The 25,839-nt window shown below is 37.6% G+C and overlaps 2 protein-coding genes across 5 annotated transcripts in view; one reads left to right on the top strand and one right to left on the bottom strand.

Moving 5' to 3' along the window:
• LOC148850939 (uncharacterized) overlaps positions 1 to 8,523 on the top strand; it is a 44,127-nt gene extending 35,604 nt beyond the window's left edge. The window contains exons 13-15 of one of the 4 annotated variants that reach the window (XR_016099239.1): positions 1,544 to 1,656; positions 8,050 to 8,153; positions 8,264 to 8,523. Coding sequence is in view for 2 of the 4 variants with exons in the window: in XM_088944683.1 (XP_088800809.1) it covers positions 1,544 to 1,612 (69 nt within the window). In the remaining 2 variants the exon portion in view is untranslated. Of the gene's footprint in view, positions 1 to 1,543; positions 1,657 to 4,525 lie in introns of all 4 variants that reach the window. The other 3 variants (XR_016099240.1, XM_088944683.1, XM_088944684.1) reach the window with 3 other exon arrangements.
• A 6,232-nt stretch (positions 8,524 to 14,755) lies between these two features.
• On the bottom strand, positions 14,756 to 25,839 carry LOC148850938 (splicing factor U2af large subunit A-like). Its single transcript, XM_088945654.1, has 14 exons — positions 25,623 to 25,839; positions 24,560 to 24,712; positions 23,609 to 23,926; positions 23,541 to 23,566; positions 21,496 to 21,557; positions 20,798 to 20,865; positions 20,673 to 20,714; positions 20,513 to 20,572; positions 19,872 to 19,932; positions 19,608 to 19,720; positions 17,219 to 17,665; positions 15,715 to 15,850; positions 15,397 to 15,464; positions 14,756 to 15,136 (listed from the first exon to the last, which is right to left on the bottom strand). Exons 1-14 carry the CDS (start codon positions 25,743 to 25,745, stop codon positions 14,999 to 15,001), a joined length of 1,815 nt encoding a protein of 604 aa, XP_088801780.1. The 5' UTR covers positions 25,746 to 25,839; the 3' UTR covers positions 14,756 to 14,998.

Raw genomic sequence — 25,839 nt, 5'->3', positions numbered from 1 at the left:
GTGGTCTCAAAATTTGTCTCACCTTTGGGAACACCCTTAGATCCTACTTGGGATTTTGGGTTTCATAGAGGATTTAGGGATGATGAAATTGAATCTCTTTCTGTCTTTCTTGGTTGTCCTAATCATGTTTGTTTGAATCCCTCCAAGCCAGATATGAGGGTATGGACTCCTTTCCTCTGTATTTCTCCTAATTGTTGTATCCTCTGTAGAGCTCACGGTGAGGATTGTTACCACTTATTAATATCTTGTCCCTTTTTTGCAGACCTTTGGGCTTGACTACTTTCGTTGTTTGGGAGTAGTTGGAGTCTACCAGCAGAAGTTCACATGCTCTTCAACCATTCTACCTTTTTATTGGCCTACAACAATAGGGAGAATTATGTGGAGATGTGCTCGTGCTGTCTTGATTAGGACTCTTTGGGAAGAAAGGAATCTTATAATTTTTCAAGAAAAGGAAAGCAGTTGGGAATTGAAAGACTGTGTGTTAAATTGGCCAGTAGTAGCGAGGTGTTCATCTCTAAAGGACAAATCAATTACAAGCTGGTCTCCTCCATCCGAAGGCTCACTGAAGTTGAACTTTGATGGAAGTAGCATGGGTAATCTAGGATTATCCGGAATGGGTGGTGCTTTGAGAAATGAGAAGGGAGAGATTTTGTTGCTCTACTCAGGTCCCTTGGGAATTGGGGACTCCATCAGGGCAGAACTTTTAGTTGTTGTACAAGGGGTGCAATTTGCAAACCAGCTGAGGGTACAACACCTAACAATCGAGGGGGATTCCAAAGTGGTGGTGGGTTGGTTGAAAAATCCTGAAGAGGCTGTGGCGTTACAAGAATGAAATGAAGAAATTTAGTTGGTTGACTAGGAATATGTTGGTCACTGTACAGTGGGTGGGGAGATCAGCAAATACTTTGTCAGATGTGTTAGATAAGCAAGGGGTAAATAGGGAAGAATTGTTTTGGGCTCAGTTGTGATTCTTGCTTTTATTTCCTAGTTTACTTGTAAGATTCAAGGAGGGGCTGCAGCTCGCGCCTCTCCCTGGGATGTTGTATGAACTCACTCTAACTCTGCTTCTGAATTAATTAATTTATTATCATTCATCAAAAAAAAAAAAAAAGAGTATACTGTTATAATTTCCCTTCGCCAGTTCCTGAATAGCTCCCCAATACCAGATGGGCCAGGGTTGCCCCTGCTGTATCAGTCAAAACTAAGCTTGATGGTGTTTGAATCAGGGGGTTCCCAAAATCTGCTGATGACATGAGTGGCTAAATAGGAATTTACAACCTACTGCTATCTATTGAAATACCATCCTAGTTAAAGTGGTGAATGAGTTGCATCTCATGAAATCAAAGTTGTTTACAGATAATATTTAGCAAAAGACAAATGCATGCAGCCCCGTAGGCATAAATAGGAATTTTATGTTGCTTCTGATTAATGCTTCTCATTTAACAGCACTTGCATTACATTTATGATTGAAATAGCAAGAAGTTAACAGAACCCCTGTTGCTCTTTCTGATCAAATTAATCATCTGTCTGTTTAATTTTTCAGGTTACCAGCGAGCTATGTATTTCTAGGAGTAATGCATGGTTCCTGAAAAGTGGTGATGGAAAACCTTGATATTTTTGTCAGCCCTCTAAAATGACCACAAATTCTTTTTCCAGGTAAAATTCTAATCAGATTTAATAAATATGTGTATGTTCTTGGAGTATTTCTAAATGTCAAGCAATGTCAGTTCTCCAATAAATCTGAATCCAATAAGACAAGCATCATTAGCATAGTTATTATTGAAGTGGATCATTGGACTGATGAGAAATCAGGTAATGCAATATAGATGTGGTTTGGGAATGGTGTATTATAATGAGCATATTGGTAAGTAGATACAGTGCTTCTGTCATGATTTGGGTGCTATCAAGCTTATTTTTATGATCTTTAGGAACCTTGGTCGGGTACAAGTGAACCTTAGATTGATCTTCTCTTTTGGCTTTGGGAATCTTAAAGTATATGGGGGTCCTAGGTAGTCACCATGTAGATGCAAGGTTTTATGACAGCCTTGGAGTTTGAGACATCATAAGGTGAGAGCAATGAATTTCAGTGTGTAACATCTGACAATAAGCTGAACTGAAGAGTCTAACACAAGGTTTCGGGGGTGTCAAAGAATGAAATTGATCCCCACCCCAAAGAGCCTTTATTATATTATGCATATTTGCAAGTAAGCCCTTATGGGGCTAATAGATTATAAGAAAGCCCTTATAGTGCTGAAAGAAAAGAAAAAAAAATAAAAAAATAAAATAACACAATACAGCAGGGACTATAATAAAATAGAATACATTAATACTCTCCACAACATCTTTGGCAAACAGCCTTACCGGGGGTGCAGTGACAAGTCTACTAGGTAGTTCCTTAGGTACCATAACCATATTTCCTTAATAATTATTCATAATTTTCATAAGAAAAGTATAAAGTTCATGTTAAAGTACAGAAAATCAACATATTCATGAGAAGAAAAAGAAAGAAAAGAAAATTGAAAAAATATAGGGGCTGAACCCATATCTTTGTTATAGGAAAGGAAGAAAAGAAAAGTAGAAGGTATGGAAGATATGGAAGAAAAAGTAGAAAAACAGAAAACAACAAGAACAAGATATGGAAGAAGAAAATGCGCTGATTAGACAAAATATTAAGTTTTACCTTACTTATTAGTTCAGGTTTTGAAGTCTTTGAGGGTTCAATACAGCATTTAGCAATGTTTGTGTCGATTGTACCTAACAAATAAGAAAATAATAAAAAGAATATATAAGCACACAAAATGAATATTTTACTTTAATAATGTCTATTTTATAATTATAATTGAAAAATAAAGTATAAAACTGCTTGCCAATTATGCAAGGTGAGCCTCCAAGGTTGTCGTGTCACCTGGGTGCCTGCCTAGGTGTTGCCTTGACTACTATGCCTATGAATTTAACATATATACATGGGAGATATTCCCAATGTATGGTTGGTAAGGGTGCTCATGGTTCAGTTAACCGAATTTGTGGGACTGTTTTCTCAAATCAAAACGGTACCACCGGTTTTAAACCAAAACCAATTGGTTAACTGATTGATCAGTTTGGTTTTTTGCCAGTTCAATTCTTCGGTTTTTTTAATTTATAATATATGTTATAAATAAATATAATTATATAACTTAAATACTAAAAATATATGTAATATATTATATTATCAATAATATATACGATATTATATATTATAGATATGTATTTATATATAATGCATATCTTTATATTGGTTAACTGGATTTTTTGGTTCAGTTTCATCGGTTTGGTTTGGTTTTTTGGTTTTTCAGTTTTTTATGATCACCCAAGGTTCAAAGTATCAACACGTATCGGCCCATATTGGCCGATACGTATCGTTTCGGAAGCTCCTCGATACACCCCTACAGGGGGTGTATCAGGGTTCTGACCGGTTCAGGGGGTGGAGGAGCCTTAAACCGCCCCCCCTGAACTGGTTTTGAAAAAAATAATAAAAAAAAAAAGTACCGTTAAGGCCAGATATTTCCCCACCCGCGTATCGGGCGTATCAATATTTTAAACCTTGTGATCACCCTAGTGGTTGGATTCCATATGCGTGGAGTTTTTGCTTTAAGGAAATCCAGGCTCCCCTAGCACCCACTCTCCCAAAAAAACCAAAAAAGAAAGGTGATATTCTTAATTGTGGTGAATGGGGACAATAGTTTCCATTGGATGTGGAACTATCCACTCTCTCTCTCTCTCTCTCTCTCTCTCTCTCTCTCTCTCTCTCTCTCTCTCTCTCTCTCTCTCTCTTATATATATATATATATATATATATATATATATATATATATCAAATGCACCGTAACTCATACACTTTAAGCCCATGACCCACCTGTCTCTTTTCATACTTGGCATAATAGCACATCAGACTTCTTTCTTTGATGCCTCGGATATTGAGAGAAAACTTTGGCTGTTTGGGAGCTTCCTGTGACTCGTTACCATGGGTGTGGGGTAAAAGAATACTTTGCAACCAATGTTCTCTTTGCAATAAAAGCAAGGAACTGAGTGGGGTAGCATTTCATGCATCGGAAGCAGAAGCAACAGCCCAGGTTTTTTTTTCAAACAGCCAAAGTTTTCCACATATTGATGGTTAGTTGGCAAGTTGTGCTCCAACCTACGTGGGTAGGCCTGTAATGCAAGGACAAACAACCAAAGCTAGACTTAATGCTTGATGAAGAGATGGCGATGTTGAAACTCATGGAAATTGAATTACACAAATTGGAACGTTTCCTTTTTATCATTATGGAATGGAACCTGAATTTTACAGTTTGTATCCAGTATCCACTAATGCCTTTCGTACTATTCCCTTCCTATCCGCCTATATTTTTGCATACTTCGAAGTTAAGTTAAGTTAGCTTCTATTCAATGTCAAATTTATAATTGATTACATGTACATGTGTTCAAGAGACAGCTGTAAATGACAGCTGTAATAACCGTTCACACAAATTCAACATGTGTCTAATAGGCCCCCTCAAGTTGGAGCACAGGGTGGAACAATGCCCAACTTGGGAAGGAGAAGATGAAAGGAATCCCGTCCTAAGGCTTTTGTGAAGATATCCGCTGGTTGCAAATGTGGTGGAATGTAAGCAGTAGTAATGTCGTGGGACTGAAGGTGTTGTCTGACTTAATGACAATCTATTTCGATATGTTTGGTGCGCTCGTGAAAAACGGGGTTGGCTGTTGTGTGGAGAGCTGCTTTGTTGTCGCAGAACAGTTGCATTGGTTGGGAATGAGTGAGGCCCAGATCATGAAAAAGACATTTGAGCCAAATAAGTTCACTAGTAGCAGCAGCCATGGCCCGGTATTCAGCTTCAGCAGATGAGCATAAAACCGTTGATTGTTTCTTGGTTTTCCACGACAAGGGGGAAGAACCGAGAGTAGTAAAATATCCAGTGGTGGATCGTTGAGTAGACAGGCATCCAGCCCAATCAGAGTCGCAATAGGATCGTATAGAGAGATCACAAGACGATGGTAGAAGAATACAGTGGTCTAGAGAAGATTTCAGATAACGGAGGATGTGCATGGCTGCATCCAAATGTTGTTGTTGTGGATTGCCCATAAATTGGCTGAGTATATGAACTAAGTAACAAACTTCTGGTCTGGTAATGGTCAAGTATATCAATCGACCAACCAACCGTCTATATTGATTTGGATTGGTTATGGGAGATCCAGAATCCGGTCCAAGATGATGTTGTTTCTGAATAGGAAAGGCACTTGGTTTACACCCAAGCATACCAGCTTCTTTGAGGATGTCAAGAGTGTATTTTCGCTGGCTGAGAAAATTTCCTTCATTGGAATGAGAAACCTCAATTCCTAGAAAGTAACTTAGGGGCCCAATGTCTTTTATAGGAAAGCAGCTACTAAGATAGCTCTTGAGTGTTGAGATGTTGATTGGGTCATCACCCGCAATTAGTAAATCATCCACATATGCCAAGACAGCCATGAAACTCCCGGATTGGCGCAAAGTGAAGAGTAAATGGTTAGCAGAGGATTGAACAAATCCATGTTGTTTGAGGGCATGCGCTAAGGTTTCAAACCAATTGCGTGTAGCCTGTTTAAGTCCATAAATGGACTTATTTAACTTGCAAACTCGTGTATCACTTGAAGAGAGAAGACCTGAGGTTGGTAGCATATAGATATCTTCATGTAGAGTACCATGTAAGAATGTGTTGTTTACGTCCATCTGATGAAGGGACCAACCCTGAGTTGTGGCCAAGGCTAATAGGCAGCGTACAGTTACGAGTTTAGCGACCAGCGCATAGGTGTCAGTGTAATCTACACCCTCAGTTTGGGTGTAACCTTTTGCAATGAGTCGAGCTTTGTAGCTCTCAATGCTTCCATCAGGTCGACGCTTGATCTTGATTCACAGCCTATGGGTGTCCAGAGCTTGTAATTCAGCCTGCATGGCTTGTCACTAGCACTCATGGCGTTGAGCCTGTATGTAAGAAGTAGGTTCAAGGGTTCCATCAACAATTTCAGAAGTATGAGAAGCCAAATCTTTTTGTGTAATGAGGTAATTTGATATGGGGTATGCTGGACCAAAAGCAGGCCGTATTTGGAGAGGACAAATGAAGTCGTTAAGATGAGGTGGTGGTTTGCAGATCCGAACAGGCCTATTGGTGATGGTCCCGATATCAGATGAGTTGTGAGACCCTAGTTCACTAGAAATCTGATTATCGATTTGAGTAATTGGTAAAGCATCAGACCTATTAATGGCTTGACCATTAGTGACAATATCAGGCCCACAGTTAGGGGATGTAAGTGGGGATTCCAGTACGTCATCAGAAGCTGGATGTGGAATTACCAATGAGTTTCTTGTATCAGCAGCCTCAGAAGATAGAAATGGGAAGCTTTGCTCGCAGAAAATTACATCTTGTAAAACAAAATTTTGCTTGGTGTTCAGATCATATAGTCAATAACCCTTCTGGCCATGTGGGTAGCCGATAAACAAATATCATCTTGAATGAGCGGAAACTTATCCCTACCATGCTTAGAAGTGTTTACATAGCACAAACACCCAAAGTTCCGCAAATGTTGATAAGAAGATGTCTGGTTGTGAAGCATCTGAAAGGGATTTTTGTTGTGGATTACTGAAGAGAGTTGATTGATTAGGTAGCAGCTGTCAATATGCATTCGCCCCAGAATTGGATGGGAAGCTTAGCTTGAGATCTCAATGCTCTTGCCATCTCTAAGAGATGTCTGTGCTTCCTCTCTACGGCACCGTTTTGTTGAGGGTGTCTACACAGGAAGTGTGGTGCAAAATTCCATGTTGCATCATGTAAGCTTGAACTGGACCAGACGTGAACTTAGCTCCTTTGTCAGATCTCATGCATTTAGCAGTGGTATGATATCGGGTTTCAACCATTGCAAAGAAGAAAACAATAAATGCACAAGCATCAGATTTACATTTCAACAGATATACCCAGGTTGCCCGAGAAAAATTGCCAACTATTGTAAGAAAGTAACGAGCACCGGTGTGCATAAACACCAAGTCCATATAAGAACATATTGGAGTCATCTCAAGCATCTTCTTGAGAGACGAGTGCATAAACACGTCCAATGCTGGGCAGCAGATCCATGCCGAGTATACTTGATCTGATCGTGTTGAATCGATCATCGAGTCCCAGAAGAAACTGATATACATCTTCTTTCTCCTTATTTGCCAAGAATTCCTTTCTTGTTTCACCGCACGAACACATTGGAGTCATTGTGTATGTTGCGAGTTCATCCCAAATTGCTTTCATCTTGGTATATTAGATGGAGACCGGCAAGTTTTCTTGTTGTAACAAGATCATTGAGTCCCAAATTGCTTTTGCCTTGGTATATACGCAGGGCATTTTTCTTGCGAGAATCTTTCCTCCAAGTCAAGCCAGATTTCACGAGCATTCTCCACATACGCAATGCTCTCGTACAGCTCTCGGGCTAGTGCAATTAAAATCCAAGAGATAACCATCAACTTGCATTTCTTCCAAGCCAATAGCTCAACAGTTTTCGAGGAATCTGGTTTCTCGATCGATGAAACCTACTTTGTTCTTGGCCCAGAGTGCATTCTCTATCATGGCTCGTTTTCAGGTAGGGTAGTTATCCCCTGTTAAAGGGCACGAAACAAGAATGGTGCCCGGGTTATCAGATGGGTGGAGGTAAAATGGTGAAGCTGGATCGGCAAACTTTTCACCGCTGCTGAAGTTGTCCGTCGCCATTGATCTCCAACCAAAGAAAATTAACGCAGACGTTCAAAGGAACTACGATCGAGGACAGAGGCTTTCCGTAGCTCTGATACCATATAAGAACAGAGACTCTGGCTCGAAGAAGTTAAGTAGGTTTCTATTCAATGTCAGATTTATAGTTGATTACATTTACATGTGTTCAAGAGACGGCTGTAAATGACAGCTGTAATAACCGTTCATACGAATTCAACATGTGTCTAATAGTTTATTTTTTCATACTTCGAAGTTGACTATTTTCTTCTCTTTCTGTATCCTTGGGCAGTTCTATGAGACATCTGGAGAGAGTTCAATTTTTCTGATCAGGTGCAAGTGATCCATGCGATCTGTACAAAAACTGTTTGCATACAAACCAAATTTCTGCCGGAGGTAAGGATTTTCTTTTCAAAGAGTTCACCGGTACCAGGCAATCCAACTTCCAATTGATTTAGTGGATTATTAACCTATGAGCACCCCCTCTACTTGTTTGATGCTTGCAGACATTGTTTCAAAGAAAGTTTAAGATGGTCACGTTTAATGATAATCCGATCAATGCCAAGCACGAGTTGCGTAGCCGATACAAGTTCATCTTTCAGCACACAACAATAATACTCAACATTGGGTCCCACAATATTTTGGATGTGCATTATAATTTATAAGATGTGCATCATAAGATCTTGCACGAAGATACCAGTGCGATGCCGGGCCGGGATGACTATGAATAGATAATAAATAAATACTTGAGAAACATAAAACTCAAGTTAATGTGATCGCTAGGATACACTGGGTTACGTTTGGTTCGAAGGAAAAAGGAGGGAAAGGAAGGGAAAGGTAGGAAAATCTTTACTAACATTGTATAGGTTTTCCTGTCTTTTTCCTTACCTTTTCCTTCTAACCAAACATAACCTTTGGAAATGTTAGAAATGGAAGGACTGAATGTGGCTAGGAATGGCAACGGGGTGGGGTGGGGCCTGGATTTGCCTATCCCCTACCCAACCCCGAATTTAAATTCCTTGCCCTAAAGCCTGGCAGGGCTAAAAATCCTAACCCAATCCCTGTTCCCGCAAGGATCAGGGATTCCCGACTTTGCCCCGCCTCATTCATTCTTACTAAAATATTTGTTAATTTATTTTTTATCTTTTTGAAACCTACTTAGAACTATTTTATAGTATATAATATAACATATAATATTATAATACAACATAGTATATATTAATAATTATATATAATGTTTTTTAATGTAGGCAGGGCAAGGTGGACAAATACCGTCCCTGACCCCAAAATTTGGGGTTTTCCTTGAACCCCAATTAGTTGTCAAAAAAACCCACTCCAATCAGGGTGGGCCCCACAAGGATGGGTGAAATTGCCATCACAAAATGTGACAAGTGGTTACTCGGCCAAGGGTCTCTAGTCTGGCTCTTGGGGGAGACTTGGGATGGATCCCGCCTAAGGTGCATAGGCCATTAAGCAAATAAATAAAAAAAGGTAAAGATATAAACATACCCTAAGTTTTCATTAATTGATTTAAACATAAATTATGTTTTTCAAAAAGGCTAATATACATTGTGGGGATTGTGGCTAAACCCCACAAGACTTGAACATACCCTCCATTAATGAAAAGACATATCAAGTCATTTAAAATTTTAAAAATCCTATTTTGTCCTAAGAAGAAGAAGGTGAGGGGAGAAGAGAAAAAAAAGATGGCCAATGGTTTACCTAACAAAACAAGAGGACAAAGGAGAGAGAGAGTTTAAAACTTGATTTAAGTTTTGATAAATGAATGTGTTTTAAGTTCTACATTTTTTTTAAATGCATATGTTATCATATTTCCCTATTTTGCATTGTTTCTTTGATTGGTTGGATCTAAAACAAAACTTTCATGCTATCAAATCTGGCCATGTTGTAAGGCTTAGAAGGATAAAAGAGTTTGAAATTTTCAAGGTATATTTTGAAGATTTACATGAAAATGAAGGATAAAAGAGCCATAAGGTATATGTCTTTTTCAATAACTTAGGGAATGTTAAGTCTTTTACCCATATAAAAAAGGACAAATTTCTTAAACTACCCTTATGGTTTAGTTAAGGGAAAATTCCCAATCAGTACTCTGTACTTTGGCTCGAGTAACAATTTGGTCTCCAAATTTTAATATGCGACAATCCAGTATCCAAATTTTCAAAATGCGACAATCTAGTATATGCCATTAACCAGTTTGTTGATCAGTTGTTAAGTGGCATTTGAAAAGTCAAAAATGTCCTTCAAACGCCATCTATTCTCTTTATCAACCACCCAAATTATAGATTCTTCTAAACAGTCACCAACTTCTTTGAACATAAGAGGTTAGGATTTGGGGCTGTTTAGTTTTTTTTGTCAACGTTTGGATGGTTGATAAAGAGAATTAGATGGCATTTGAAGGGCATTTTTTACTTTTCAAATGTCACTTAATAGTTAATTAACGAACTGGTTAATGGCAGGTACTAGATTGTCACATTTTGAAAGTTCGGGTACTTGATTGTCATATTTTGAAAGTTTTGGTACTGGATTGTCGCATTTTAAAGTTTAGGGACCAAGTTGTCACTCGAGCCAAAGTACAGGGTACTGATCAGGAATTTTCCCTTTAGCTAATTGACTAACTCTACCCTTACCATAGTTTTTAAAAACGACCCAGAGGCTGAAGCGATTAGGGGTTTGGTTATCGGGTTGATTGTTCGACTTTTGACAAAAAATGGTCAAAACTGTTCGAACGATTAATCGCTCAGGTCAACGGTTTCACCTGACCAATTCCTGGTTTTTCTGATCCGATTCGATTTTGAAAACCATGACCCTTGTTATTTACATATTGTCTTGCAATTCCCCCAAGTTTTCTGCCAATTGTTTAAAAGCTCCTTGCCATTAACGTTGTTAAGGGAAAGATGAAAAAGACTTGCCCATTATTTCTTTTTTTTTAATTTTCACAATGCTTAATCAATCTTCTATGTATATAAGAGATCGATAAAGCTCTCAGAGCACATTCAAACAGTCGAAATTTCGTCAGGAGCAGGTGGTCGTCGATGGGGTTAGGCACATAAGCCTATATAGATGGAAAAGGTGATTTTTGAAAGAGAACTTTGACAAGTCGATTTCTTCTGAAGGGTCTTAATCTGACCTCGGAGCAAGGCCTCACCAGAACTACGTGTTCACGTGGGTCGGTCCAGAATCTAATACCTATAATATCACTTTTATGAGTTCTACAGGGAAAGGGAGTCTTACATCGTCATTTGGACCTCCACCTCCCTAATTCCGTATAGAAAAACAAAGGAAGTTAGAAGACTTCATTGTGATTGATCTTAGTTTTGATTACAGATAATATATTAACCAACGGTGTATTCGAGGTTGGACCGGCTTTTCTCAACAACTCCAACCGGGGGATTCTACTAGATGAAGATTCAGATGAATCATGGTCTGTGATGAGGAACAGATTGAATAGTGAATTATGTAGATTGAAAGTAGGAGCCACACAAGGCCAGGCTGTGATCGAGTTTGTTCCAGGTGCTCCATCGGGAATCAAAACTATTCGAAGATTCCAACAAGCTGATCATTATAGCCTAACTTTCATGATGGGAGACGCCAAGGACTCCGAGGAGTTCATGATTTTATTAGAGAGAGTGGGTGTGAGAAGGGCCGGAGGTTGAGGGGGTTTGTTGCTGCAATGAGTTGTACTGGCGGTAATGAAACAAGGGAGAGAGAAAGAAGGGGAAGAAGGGGAGAGAGAGAGAGGTGGAGTGTTGTGGCAGTGATGAAACAGGGGGGGAGAGACAGAGATAGTGTGTGTGTGTGTGAGCGAGTGAGTGAGCAAGGAGTGAATGAGTGAGAGGGACCGGAGGTGGAGGGGCCTAATGCTACAAAACATGGGAGAGAGAACGAAAGGGAAGGAGAGAGAGAGAGAGAGAGAGAGGTGTTGATGAAGCGCTTTCCCTTCGACTCAGCTACTAGTGAAATTGGTGTTCTCAAAGATGGTGAAGAAGCTCTATGCGATCGTCTCCCAATCTCTCATTCTCTCTTTCCTGCTATGCGAATGGGAAGCCCTTGTTGTCGTCAACCGAAGGGGAAGACTCGTCAGGAGCAAAAGACCATGCCTGACGACCTGCCAATGCCATCTCTCTCGTGTGTCTCCTCCACCCTCCTCTAAAGTGATGGATCCAAAAATCGAGTAACCACTCACAAGCAATGATTCTTACCTGGCTTAGTGAAAGGTAATATTGGATTTTTCAAAAAAAAATTATACGTCACACGATGTCATGTGTGTACGGATTTTGATAAAACATTAGCAAACGCTAATAACAAGGGTAGAGTTAGTCAATTGTCAAAAACAGTAAGGGTGGTTAAAGACAATAATTAAACAATAAGGCATAGTTGTAAAGGCAACACTTAGGCAACAAGGCACCCTTCGAGGCTCGCCTCACTCAGTTACCAAGTAGTTTTGTGCAATATGTTATAAAATACTTTTGCATTTTTATTATTTTAATGATGTTACAATTATAAAATAGGCATTATTAAACTAGAATACTCATTTTATGTGTTTATGTACTAATTTCTTTTTATTATTTTCTTATGTTGTATTGAACCCATGGTTCAAAGTATCGATACACCTCTGTGGATTCCCCTTATTTTTTTATTTTTTTTGGTTTTTAGTTTCATTTTTAAATATATATTATTTTAAAAAATGGATTCCCAAAAGCACTTGTAAACATGTTTATCGGTCTGTATCGGTCGATACGTATTGTTCTGACAAGAATCCGATACGCGGAATGTGTATAAATCATATGTTCCATTTCTTTTCATACGTATCGACCGATATGAGCCCATATAGACTGTTTTGGATCTGTATCGACCAATACGGGCCTATTACAATCCAATACAGACCCAAAGCAGTCCGATACAGTTTGGATCTATATCGTTATTCATTAATCCATATTCAATATGGAATCTCATTAATTTCATTTATTTTAAGTCTAATTTCTCTTTCATTAATTAGTCAATTACTCCAAGGCAAATTTAAATTTGAATTTGAATTTTAGCACCTAATTCAAATTCTCCCATTAATTCCTTTAATTAATGATCCCCTATCAATAATTTCATTTTGTTATGTGTAAAAACTTCAAATTTTAGCTATAGCAAGATTCAAACCTTGGTCACTTGATTTAAAGTTTTAACAACCACAATTTTGGCAATGAGCCACACATATTTGCTTGGCATGATTATATGTATTTTTAGTTTTAAGTAAATTTTCACTTTCTTAATGAGTGAAGTTTTTATTAATAAATGCTAGAATTAATTATTAAAATTTATATACTAATAAATTTTAAGATTAATCATATTGGTTTTTGAAAATTGGCATTCGCATTTTAGTTTTTGTTTTGTTTTTTTACATTTTAGTTATTCCATCATTTTTTTCAACGGTTACTAATTGTGTCCCGATGTCATACTTTATATAAACCATTAAATTATGGTTTTTTACATTTAAATGACTTATTTACAATCATATAAAATTTGTAAAAATAATTAGTAATATATTTTTAAATTTTATTTGAATTTTTCACCATGTTTATGCGTATCTTGATTTCTCGTTCGTATCCATACATATCCCAAGTGTATCCCGATACATCTCTTAAAACTGCCTTTCCGATACACCTTGCGTTTTCGATAATTTGAACCTTGTTAAAAACTATACAATAAGGGTATAGTTTGTCAATTAGCTAAATGATAGGGGAAGTTTAAGAAATTTGCCATAAAAATGAAATAACCAAATATTTAAATAGCGTTCCAATATGATACTGAAAATACATCATATCCGAAAAACTTGTGACTAATCGACCGATAACCGTGTTAAGATGGAACTTATCAAAATTCAGAGGTAGGCTTTGATTGGTCAAAGCTCATATTGTACCATGTATTTCTGGCATCATAGATTTTCCCTTTAAAATAAATGACCAAGTTTTATTGATACTTGAAATAGCAATTTAAAATCTCAAAAAATTTAAATGTTAAAAATTAGGGTAAAAGAGTTGAACCTCCCTTGAATTCTCACATAAATACTAAAATTAAGATTTGGTTTTTGATGCCTTTATATGTTTAAAGTACTTGAAACCACCACAAGATTTGGCAATGCAGACAAGATGTAATCTTTACAAATGGATCTTTAAACTGATCATTGCACAATTTAGGATTAAAAACGCTTCAAATGAACACAAGAAAACAAATATTAGATTATTAATACTGAACCCATTATCCTCTGTCAACATATTGCGAAAATCACTTGAAACAGGACATTTGACTATCTGAGCTCAAACGGTTAAAGCCAAATACCCAGAATAACCAGTGTGAGGCTGATAGAGATGAACGGATACGATCTGTTTTTGTTTTGAAATCATTCCACTGTTTCGAAAATTTAATAACTTAACAAGGAGAAAATAGACTTTTCAATGAATTACATTGGAAATAACATTTTAAATGGTGAGAGGTTTCAGCATTTTGGATAAATTTGAAGAGGTTCAAGTCTTTTACCCTAAAAATTAAAATTATCAATTGTACAAATGAGATTTTTTTATCAAATTAAGATTAAAGGTTCTTATGGTCCCCCCCCCCCCTACATCATCGAGATAGAACTAATTTGGTTGGAATTTAAAATGTCGAACTGGGAGAACATCAATCACCAATTTAAGTTGGTACTTATCACTTCAATTAGAAATGCAGGAGTCCATTAATCTGATGGCCATTATAAGCAGCACAGGTTGAATGACACGGAAACTGGGCCATTCTGCCCGTGTTGGCCAGTCTGGAAAAAGGTAATAAAATGCCCTGTTATCAGACTTGAAACCTTGGGGGCAAGTTCTAGCCACCATAGATCAGGATGCCCAAACTCAACTGCATCCAGAACAGAAGCACTCAAGATTCAGACTCCTCAATCCTCATAACCAACCACCCCCCCCCCCCCAACACACACAAATGCTTCGGACTTCAGAAATGCAACCTGGTCAATTTAATATAAGAATACAGAAATAATATCATCTGGAACATCAGCATTACTACCATTATGACCACGACATAACATCAAATCTTCCTGAAACGCGACTAATCCAACCTATTTAAGAATATATACTACTCGAAACACTAACAATAGAGAATTTTAACATTTTTGCATAATGTTACAGATATAAAGATCTAAGAGCTGCCTCACGATGATAGAGGGGGCGAACTGCCTAACCATCATAATCCCCCTCATGGAACTTATATTCTGGATAAAAAACAGCCACAACTTGATTTCCACCAAATTTCCTGCCATTCAGTCCTTGCCTAGCCTTGGCTGATCCATCAACATCAGCATACTCCAAGAACACCTGGTAGAAAGGAAATATTTTGGAAGTGGAGGGAGGGAGGGTTCAGAGACCAAGAACAACTTCAGTATAAAGTATAAACTAGATGGAAAATAGGACAACATGTTTTCTCGTTTTACTTGTGATCTTCCACAAGCGGATAAAAAGATGCGTACATAACTACATACCATTACTCAAGCTTTCTTTTTGCCTTGCAGCAAAGTTTTCATACAAGAGTATATAACATGGGGAAAAAGAGCAAGTACTAATGTCCTACTACTAACCTTTCCAACTCCAGGTGATGGTTCACCATTTGGGTTCGGGCGCGGGATGACAACATTCACCAGTGTACCTGAAAAACAAATGTTAATGTTAAAGGCTTAGAAGTTCTAATAAAACCTTAGGAGATACAACAAAAGAGTTTCTGGGTAAAGATAGATAAGGTAATGGAATCTTCTGTGTGGGTTAGGCCTGATTCTCTATAGCAGAATGTGGGACTACAAAAGGCTGTAAAACAGAAAATATAAAAGAAAAAGGATATTAATATGTGCATTAAGATTGAGAAATTTAGAAACAACAAAGAAACAGTTTAAATTGTTCACCATATTTTCCGCCTTCTCCTTTCATATCTTCCATAATGTCTACATACTCCTCGTCATCTTTTAGTTCATCTGCACCAACTATTTGTGTCAAGCAGACAACCTTCGTAGGAAGTGCACCACCTTGAAACACAAGTCTCTGCAAAAGGGGTACCCACAATCAAACCTAAGAACAAGCCTCCTTTACTTACAATTCAAAATCAAAGAGGAAAGACATAGTATCAAACACCTAATCAACAAATTCCTCAGACGGAAACTTAATTCAAATAACTACACAAACCATGCATGTAATAAAAAATTCCAAAGATATTTTCTCAAAAGTAGAAATAGTGCATAACTTTAGTATGCAAATGATCACTAAGAACTGTACAAAGAAGTGAGGAATGGAGAGCACCTGATTTGGGAAGGCTTAATTAAATTTTGATGGATGTAGTCTTGGCAATCCATGGGTTTCAGGTGTTGGAGAGTGATAAGAGACACAAGTAAAAACCTTAGCTTTTCAAACCCAATTTGGCAAGGGAACTCCTTAAAGGCTTAAGTGCAAGTTTTAACCGAAGGGCCTCAATGAATGGGTAGACCGATGTAGTATGTGTTTGGTTCCGTTTATGTTTATTGAATAAACATTTGTACTTTATTTGCTGGTAAAACCGAGATGCAATAATTGCAACCGTTTACGACAGTTAGGCGCCACTATGCTCCACATCAGCATAATAGTGAATAAACGCCTGGCAGTTTGTGGAAGCTTTAAAAAGTAACTTCCACAAATGACTGGCATGCACAAAAACCAAAGTTCACTTTTTTCATTTTTGATGCATGCAGAAGAGCAAGAGAGAGAAAATGCTGAGATGGCACCTATGTGGCACCATCAATAAACGTTTACTGAATAAACGTAAATGGAACCAAACACCCTCGTAGTGGTGAAAGGTGATCGTAAAACAGTAATCTCTTGGATGAGGACTAAGGAGGCAATCCAATGTAGTTATAGGCCCTTGGTGAGCAAGGCACAATCTCTAGGCAGATATTTGAATAGCCCTATAAAATAGATGCCAAAGACCACATCACTGCAAATGTATTGGCTGATTCTTTAGCAAAAGCATGGGCTGTAATGGAATGCCTGGAGTGATTACATGGGCCATAAATGAATTTGTAAAGTATTTTTTCTTTTCTGTTTTTTGAATTTTTAGCCACAGTTATCTCTGCATCCTTTAACCTGCTACCCAGCTTTTGGGTAGTAGTCAGGAGTTTCCGAGTGAATAGAATATATCCATTTCTGTTACTTATCAAAGTAGGAGAACGAGAGAAAGATATATATATATATATATATATATATATATATATATATATAGATAGAGAGAGAGAGAGAGAGAGAGAGAGAGAACTGGACAACTCATGAGAAACATGTTCAAGCTGACCTTTTTTAATGTACAAAAATTCAACCACATTATTAAGATATAAAGCAAGACTTAACATCAATTATGAAAAAAGTAGTAGTAGAGATGCTACTTACCTGCAAGGCCACCTGCTGTTGTGCCTGTAACAGTACATTCTCCTGCTCAGGTTTGGGCTGGGAAGCACCCTGATTTGCACGTCTTACAGTGAGAGTTTTATCTCCCATTTTTATTCCATTCAGAGCCGCACAAGCAATGTCAGTAACTGAGAGGTCCTGGTAGACACAAAAGGCATATCCTTTTGAATTTCCTGTTTCCCTGTCCTTCACAAGATCAAAACCTCGAAGAGGCCCAAATGATTCTAATAGCTCTCTTATCTGTGCTTCTGTGAAGTAGTATGGGAGACCACCCACAAAAACGCGATCAGGTCCCTCAAGCCCACCAGCAGAACCAGGTGTCAACCCAACAGCAGCAAGGTTCAAATTAGGATTTGGTTGACTTGGGCCAAGTGTTGCAGCAAGAGAAGGGTTATAATCACTTGGCCTCCTCACCTTAACAGGAGCACCCTGGATAAATACAAAATAAATTCAACAGGTCAGTGGTGTTGATTCGAGATATACATGCTCGAAATCATATAGACAACAAATGCACACATAAGATAAATGTGTCCATGCTAGTGATTCTAAAGGTACACTTAGGTGTACAGGCACAGGCGCATCACCTTTACCAAGGCAAACACCTAATGCACCTTGCACCTTATTAAAACTTGCACCTTTTACCTTTTTAAGCATGGTGACTGGGCCAGGAGAGTATCCGGACCCCTGGCCGAACCCCTTGAGGCAAGCCCAAGCATGTCTATGCTAGGGTTTAAATTCTTAAAAGATAAAGTACTATAATTAAAATTAAAAACAATCTTTTATGTATGAATTAAAATTAAAACCAACCTTTTATGTATTAACTAAGAATTCAAAACCCTAGCATAGACATGTACAGGCTTGCCTCAAGGACCTCGGTACAAAGCGGCTTGTAGAATTAGGGTAATACAATTAGAATGAAAGTTTCACATGCCTGAATGTGATTTATATGTTATGTTTAATTTTATTTTTACATTTTCACTTTTAATTATGTTTTATATGTTATGTTTAGGTATTTCAATTTGAGCTAATAGGCCTTTTAAAACACTAGTAAACATGTATGTACATTTGCATGTGACGGAATCTCCAAGACAACTATTTATAATTCATGGGCAATTTTTGAACAGTTATAAGTGGACAGTTTCTTAACTGTTATAAGTAGACAGTTTTTGGAGTGAGAGTAAAGGACATGTATGCCCTCTTTATGCCAGTTGTATGCTGCTTAGATAATGGGTAGAAAATGTCCAATGAAAATTCCAGAAAAAAGGGGCATTTGCTCTTTTATAGGTAGTATAGATTTAGTTTTAAATTGAAGTATGCATTTTTTTATTTAAAAACTAATTTCATAATTTTTTGTTTTTTATAATTTTTAATTTTTAGTACTTCTTCATTTTTTGAAAAAAAAAAAGTGCCTCGCTTCTAAATGGTGCACACCTCACCTTGCACCTTGCACCTAGGATGCAAAAACTGCCTTGCGCTTTTAAAACACTGGTCCATGCAGATGCAGCCACTGAATTTTGACACATTAAGGCCGATTTGGTTTATGAGGAAATTATTGAAACTGGGAAAATTTTCCCTGACAACTTTCCGATTTTTAATATTTTTTAGAAACCAAATACAACCTGCAATAGTCTAAATTTCTTGATTGATATAATATTAGATGTTTGAATTTCCATTTAAGAATAAGGTAAATTAAGTTTCTATTAATGGCAGGATTGCATGGCAAGCATAGTGGCTTTAGTAAATGTCACATCCTTACAGGATTTTACGATGTGGTATGAATGAAAAGGAGAATTAGGGCCATTAGGCGATTATTAATTTTGTCAATTTCCTGATAATTGAGATTTTTGCCCATCCCATGGAAGGGCAAATTGCCAATATTATTGATTATCATCCCCATTTTAATGTTTTTATCATTTCATTCAATTGTACTGCAACATTATCATTATTAAGCTAAGCAACTCAGCCTTTTTTGTGGGACAGGGGATTTAGAAAATAACAACAGATCAAAAGGGACGAGGATGTGGTATGAATGAAAAGGAGAATTAGGGCCATTAGGCGATTATATCTAGTTATATACCACACTTTGAGATGAATGTGCTTTATCTATACAAGTGGAAAGGCACTCGCACTTGGTATTTAATAGTGGACATAAAAGATGTAGATCTTCTTTGTAAAGATTTTCTGCAAATGTTGAAGCATCTGGTATTAGTGACGCATTTGCTTTGTATAATAAAAGATGAAGGGGCACAAATCTATTCCACCTAAGATTTCTATCATGAAGTGAGAAACATGTCCATTACTGTAAAGAATAAAATATGAGCCAGATATGCCCAAAATCCATCAGGAGAAAACTACAATAACAATATTATACCTCAAAAATTATACCATCCAAGGCCATAGCATTGCTGGCTTCCTCAACTGACCTCATCTCCACAAAGGCAAACTTCTTTTCATGGTTGATGTATACATTAACAACAGCATCCCCTGTAAAAAATAAAGAAAAAACACACACAGGGTTAGTAATTTATTTATTTATTTCTTTTTGATGAATTACAGGGCTAGCAATTTATTAGCATTTTCAAATTTAAGATGATCCTTAATTTGTAGGAGAAAGTAAGAGTACACATCCACAAACCTGGCCCAGCAGTATTCCCTCCAATTGCGGCCATAACCTGGCTGAAGAAGGTTGCTACAGACTGCAAAAGCAATTGAGAGATTAGCCACCTAATTTCAACTCACAAGTCATGACAATAATGGGAACGATTAAAAATTTGCCAAAGTGGAATATACATTATAAAAGATTATTAGTTCTCTAGCAAGTAACATTAACTGTGTTGACAGACATCACATGTTTTAAAATAAAGCTAAGTGCCTAACAAGAAAAACCCGCTTAAGCATATCATCAGAACCAGCAGGCAACATTTGACCACAATCCAAAATCATAATTATAACAATAACAATTCCCTATTGAACAGTTCAGATGTTTTAAATCTTAGTGCTGAGACTGATAAACTCAGATTCCCAAAAATTCCCAGTGTTCTCTAAATGATTAAAATAAAACTAGTCAGTTCATAAAACAAACCAAATTTCCACTCGAACTTTTCATTTTCCTCCATCAGCACATGGAAATAACTTGTATCAAGTTCCAACAACCACACACAAAAATTGTTTATCAAAAGCAAGTTCGCGCCTCATCAAAAGAGTAATTTAATGAAAACAAAATGTATACCAGAGTACTGCTAGACAACAATTCACTCAAAAGAAAGAAGTATTAACCTGTTCATTAGCCGTAGGTGGAAGACCACCAACATACACCCGGCGAGCATGTCTTGTAGCCTAACAAAATCACAAGGAAAAACCAAGTTGAATACTAAGATGCATCAAAAATAAGACGATAAAAAAAATACTGAGGTAAACGGAGAAACTTTCACTTAACCTGTTGTGTCATAGCCTGAACTGGCATAACAGGCACACCAAACTGAGATATGCATAAAAACAAATATTAAAACTTAAAAAACACACAAAATATGCTTCTTCTGATCCAATGGGAAAGAGGAGTACCTGTCCGGGCAAGGGGAACATGTTTGGAAACATCCCAGGAATTGCTGGAGTGGTCCCAGGCACCTGACCTGCAAAAGTTCATTACGTGAATTTATAGTATAAAACTAACAACAATATGCTGCTATTGTTATTATTGTGGTATGAATTCAATTTGCACCTCCTGATCTTCTTCACAAGTGCTCACTGATTTAAGCATGCCCTATCCTCTTGTGAACTTTATCAAAAATGTAAAAGAAATACATCATTTTCAAATACTGGAGGAAATATTTGTAAGACTACCAAAACTGGCAATAGTTGCCGGTTGAAGACGAACAAGATCCATCAAACCAGTGCATTGATTCCTCCTTGTACATAAAAGCTACAGAACTCGGCTCACACCCATTGGCAGCACAGTGGGACAAGTAGCCCAACATTCTTCTTACAAGAAAAACATATAGACACAGAAACAAACAAACAAACACCAAAAACAAGAAAACAACCAAAAAGGCTCTCAGTTTCAGAATTAATTCACCAAGTAAATAATATAAAAAAAAAACAGTACAGCCCATCCAAAGATTGCAGCATTAAGTTGCTAATACTGTTAATGGGAAAAATAATATGGCTTACCAAATGACACCATGCAATCGATAGACTTTCCATGCTAAGCATAAGCAATGAAATGGAAGCAAAAGAGTGAAATTAGAAAACAGGTCACATACCTGCAGCAGCCACAAGCATTGCAGTTGAAGGAGGTGCCATGTCAAAACCACTGATCCGCTTGCTGTGGAAAGAAACCAGTTGCCAGAATGACAGGGATTAAATTCATGATTTGGAGAAATAAGAAAGCTTCAATGAACACCAAATAAAAGTCAAGGATAATCATCATTAATGACAGAAACAGCAACCTACACTATGGTTACTCATGGAAGGAAAAAATAATAGAGCACATATTTGAGGTATTTGCATGCATAAAGCATGGCATTCCTATTAAATAAATGAATTCCAATCTCAAACAATATAGAGATATATTTACTAAGTGTTCGTCCCACGGAATAGCTAAAGCATTTTACATTACACAGCCTCACTATGCACTGACTATATCAAGCAAACAAATCACCTTAGTAGATGTATGTACACATGCGCACACTAAAAAAGGAAACTCATAATGTCTACGTCATCCAAATATGGCAACTATATGGTGAGACACAGTGTCAGATGCTAAGTTCACACTTAAAGGCTGTGTTTGGTACGAGTGGTAAGAGATCAAATGCAAATATGTTCAGTTCATGAAAATGCAACTTAGTTTGGTTTTACATTGATAAATTTTGTAGTCCAGCCAAACATATTTGGTTGTAATGGGTATAAAAACAAGTTCCAAGAGTGGAATCTAGCTTTTTAATATTGACCAAATTTGAGTGCAAAAGCTTGCTTCCATTTTTTGGAAGTGAACTTTACTCTCATTTTGAAGGCAAAAAAATGACAGGAAAAAACAAATTTACTTTCATTTGTAGTACAAAAATGTATTCTTACTAAATGCTTGCAAAACTCAAACTGCAGTGCAAATTTGCTTCAGTTTAGCATTTGCACTCTTACCAAATGCAGCCAAATGTACAGTTGTCATGTTATCACAGAATAGACTTTAAAATAATAAATAGAAGTTTCTACAATGAATAACATCTTTATTCCATGTTTTTGAAAGAATATAATGCAAAGACATGCAAGTGATTTGTTATCCTTTCTTTAACAGAAAGAATTGGTGCCAATTATCATGGAAATCAAGATCAGGTTTTAGACCCACCTTTACGCCTAAACAACAATGCCTGTAGTAGAAAAATTTGTCAAAACCAATGGTATAAGAAATTGTAACATGCTCCTGACAGGTCACCTACCACATGGAAACTTTAAATCACACCAACCCAAAAGTAAGGTGCACAAAAGAACAAAAGAAACATTGAGCATATAACGCATGAAACAAGAAAAGGCTATTAACCTAAAAGTATTAATAGGTCAAACAAGTATCACCTAGGACACCCAAACAAGGGACACCAGCCATCTAGATTTTACTTGGATGTCTTGAATGCACCAAGCTAAAAATATATTTGATACAAACAAATTTCTCAACTTCCTTTTTACAAACTACGCCAACAGACAAAAAATACACGAATGATGGTTTACCACACGTTGTGTATGTGGATGCAGAAAATATGAAAGTAGGGTGTCTGCTCTTGATTTGCAGTTCTTTGGTGCCCCATGTAGACCTGTTCATGGGCTGGGCTCAGGCTTGACCTTTGTCAAAATTTGAATGGGCCCAGCCAAAGCCCGAGCCCAATACAGTGGAAAGTTAGGCCCGAAGCCTGGCCCGTGAACAGGTCTGGCCCCATGAAGTGGTAAAATGAATCCCTTGTGTCTTTCCAATTGGGATGCCATAAAAATTAGGGCACACTAAGCTGCAGCTTTTTCCTTAAACTTGACCAGACATGAATTCTATTGACAGCATTTACCATTCCTCTAAACCATGCACAGGAAACCTCTTCCCTTCTCACATGTTATGAGCTGATTGAATATATAACTGGTGTGAAGAATCCTAGCAAATCTAGGTCTGTCATCTTTGCAATCTTAGACACCACAAAGAAAAAAGAACATCAATTATAGCTGCCAAAAAAATAAAGACACAAAACATAGAATAGCTTATGTACAAAACATACAAGGCTTCTGTTTCCACCCCCAGTAGGCACTGTAGCAAACTTGGATGTGGTGCATTTACCTCTTTGATCTTGAACGAGATCCAGCCGAACCAAGATCAGTTACAAGAAGGCAAGTGATAGGCTAGAAAAGAAAGGTGATGTTTAAAATGGGAATGGATACCAAACCGATAAAACATACAAACTTAGTTGTATTGTACCTATCATGGTCTCGACTACGATGATAGTCGTCATCATCATCTCTATCCCGTCCTCGATCCCTTCTATCACTTCGTTCTCTGTGATGATCTCTATGATGACGATCACGATCACGATCTCTGTCCCGTTCCCTTTCACGATCTCTCTCCCTGTCCTTGGATCCATCCCTCTCCCTGTCCTTATCCCTCCCTTTTTCTCTTTCCCGTTCTCTGCTTTTTGAAGACTCCCTCTCATAATCACGAGAACCATGCTACAAATATTCAGTAATATTTGTGAAAAAAGGGAATGCAATTATATGAATGACATGGTACAATGAATACATGAAGTGCAATCACTTGGCATCAGCATTCACTGATGGTAACTGAGGTTGCACTGAATACAGAAAATCACGTCAGATTCATGCAAATAAAATTACCAAACCTATTAGTGCCAAGGGACTAAGAAGCAATTATAAATTGGATAATAAATGAACAAGATGGTCCTTAATATCTTCAGCATTATGTCAAAGAGGAGGGAGATTTAATCACCAGCCTTAAAAATTAGCTATTGATGGGTTCCCGGATCAGTCAATTCCCTTGCATGTGTGTTTTTTTATAGAGGGAGTTAATAGGCAGCCTTTGTGTTTGGGTACATACCTGATACCCCTTGCCAGTGTACCATTCCTGCTAACCTGTTAGCCTTGATTGAGCATGTGGAGAGACTAGCAGTGGAGCTAAGCCTATTGTACTTTAAGAAGGGATGAAAGCTCCCTTGTGAGCTAATAAAAACTCTGATCACCTATATGCTTGTGTTTGACTACTATGGTCAATTAATACCACTGGTTTCAGAAATTAACTAATTAAATGCAAGTTTTCAAACAGCCTATCAAAAATCAAGTTAATACCACAAATCTGTCACTGTATCCAAAGGATAGAACTGCATCAAATCCCAATGCCTGACTAGTATCTCGAACAAAACAGATAACACCACTTGATCCAAAATAAACTGGAAAGTATGACAAAGGATAACAAGACACAGAAAAACGCAACAAGTTACCCTGCGGCAAGCAGTAAAGTATTACATTAGACTAGTTGTCAGATAGAATAATCCTAATGAATACAAATGCAAAGGTCTGCAAAACCTAGTCTCTAAATAAGAAACGTCAAACATGACCGGTCAATAAGCCCTTTGAATGCTAATAGCTTCTCTTCCTTTTCCATGACACTTCAAATTTCCATGGAATAAATAAAATGCGGAAATGCAACTCAATCATTTTAAAGGTATTCCAATACAAGCTTCGTGAATAGGCAAATGAATTCTGGGCGCTTAAAGCTGCCGGAACTCCCTTTCCTTTTTATTTTGTTCTCGGCTTACGCCTCTTTTCGTTGAAAGTTCAGACAGAATGGAATTTTGTTTTTCCGCTCCTAATATGTGATAATGTGAATTAAAGGCAATATATGGGGAAGATAGCTAATTTCCTAACCTTAAAATAAAAATCCAATATCTAGCATAAATACACATCACAATGAAAACCAGTCATAACCCTTAGACTAACGGAAGGACATGGGAGGAAAATTTCATGCATTAAAAAAAAAAAAAAAACGCATCACCACTGTATTTACCCCCCCCCCCCTAACACACATACACAGAACAAAAAAAATCGTGTATCGCCCCGAACCCTAGGATCCTTCCCAACATCCCACACATGGGATAGAAAGAACCCACGAGCAGTTTAAATTAAACATCTAACCGAGAATGCTGTGTGAGCATAGCGATACAAACAGAACCCGCGGAATCCAATGCACCATCCCTCGTCCATTGAGCCAAATAACTAAATAAATAAACAGTAGTTGACTTAATTTTTTTCTTTGTCATGAATCTGCGTCCTTGAATCCGTCCGTCTAAACGAAAACAGAAGAAGGAGAAAAAAACAGGCACGGAAATTTCAACCAGTAAAAAGCGGATACCTGAGATTTGGAATCGCTATAATCGTCGGGAGCGCCGTGGCTACCGGGTCTATGTTGAGGTGAAGAGCTGTAATCGTTCAAACCCTCTCCATTACCCTCGTATCTTTCAGCATAGTCCGGCATATTCGCTTCTTTTTCTTCGATTCGACTTCTCAATGTCCTTCCCACTTTCACTATCTCCGCGAAACGAGTCGATGGCGGTTTTAGGGCTTGCGGA

The sequence above is a fragment of the Nelumbo lutea genome, chromosome 5 (assembly GCF_056320005.1).
Source record: "Nelumbo lutea isolate HS-2025 chromosome 5, American lotus-T2T, whole genome shotgun sequence".
Classification (NCBI taxonomy): domain Eukaryota; kingdom Viridiplantae; phylum Streptophyta; class Magnoliopsida; order Proteales; family Nelumbonaceae; genus Nelumbo; species Nelumbo lutea.
This window is presented reverse-complemented; position numbering and strand designations above follow the sequence as displayed.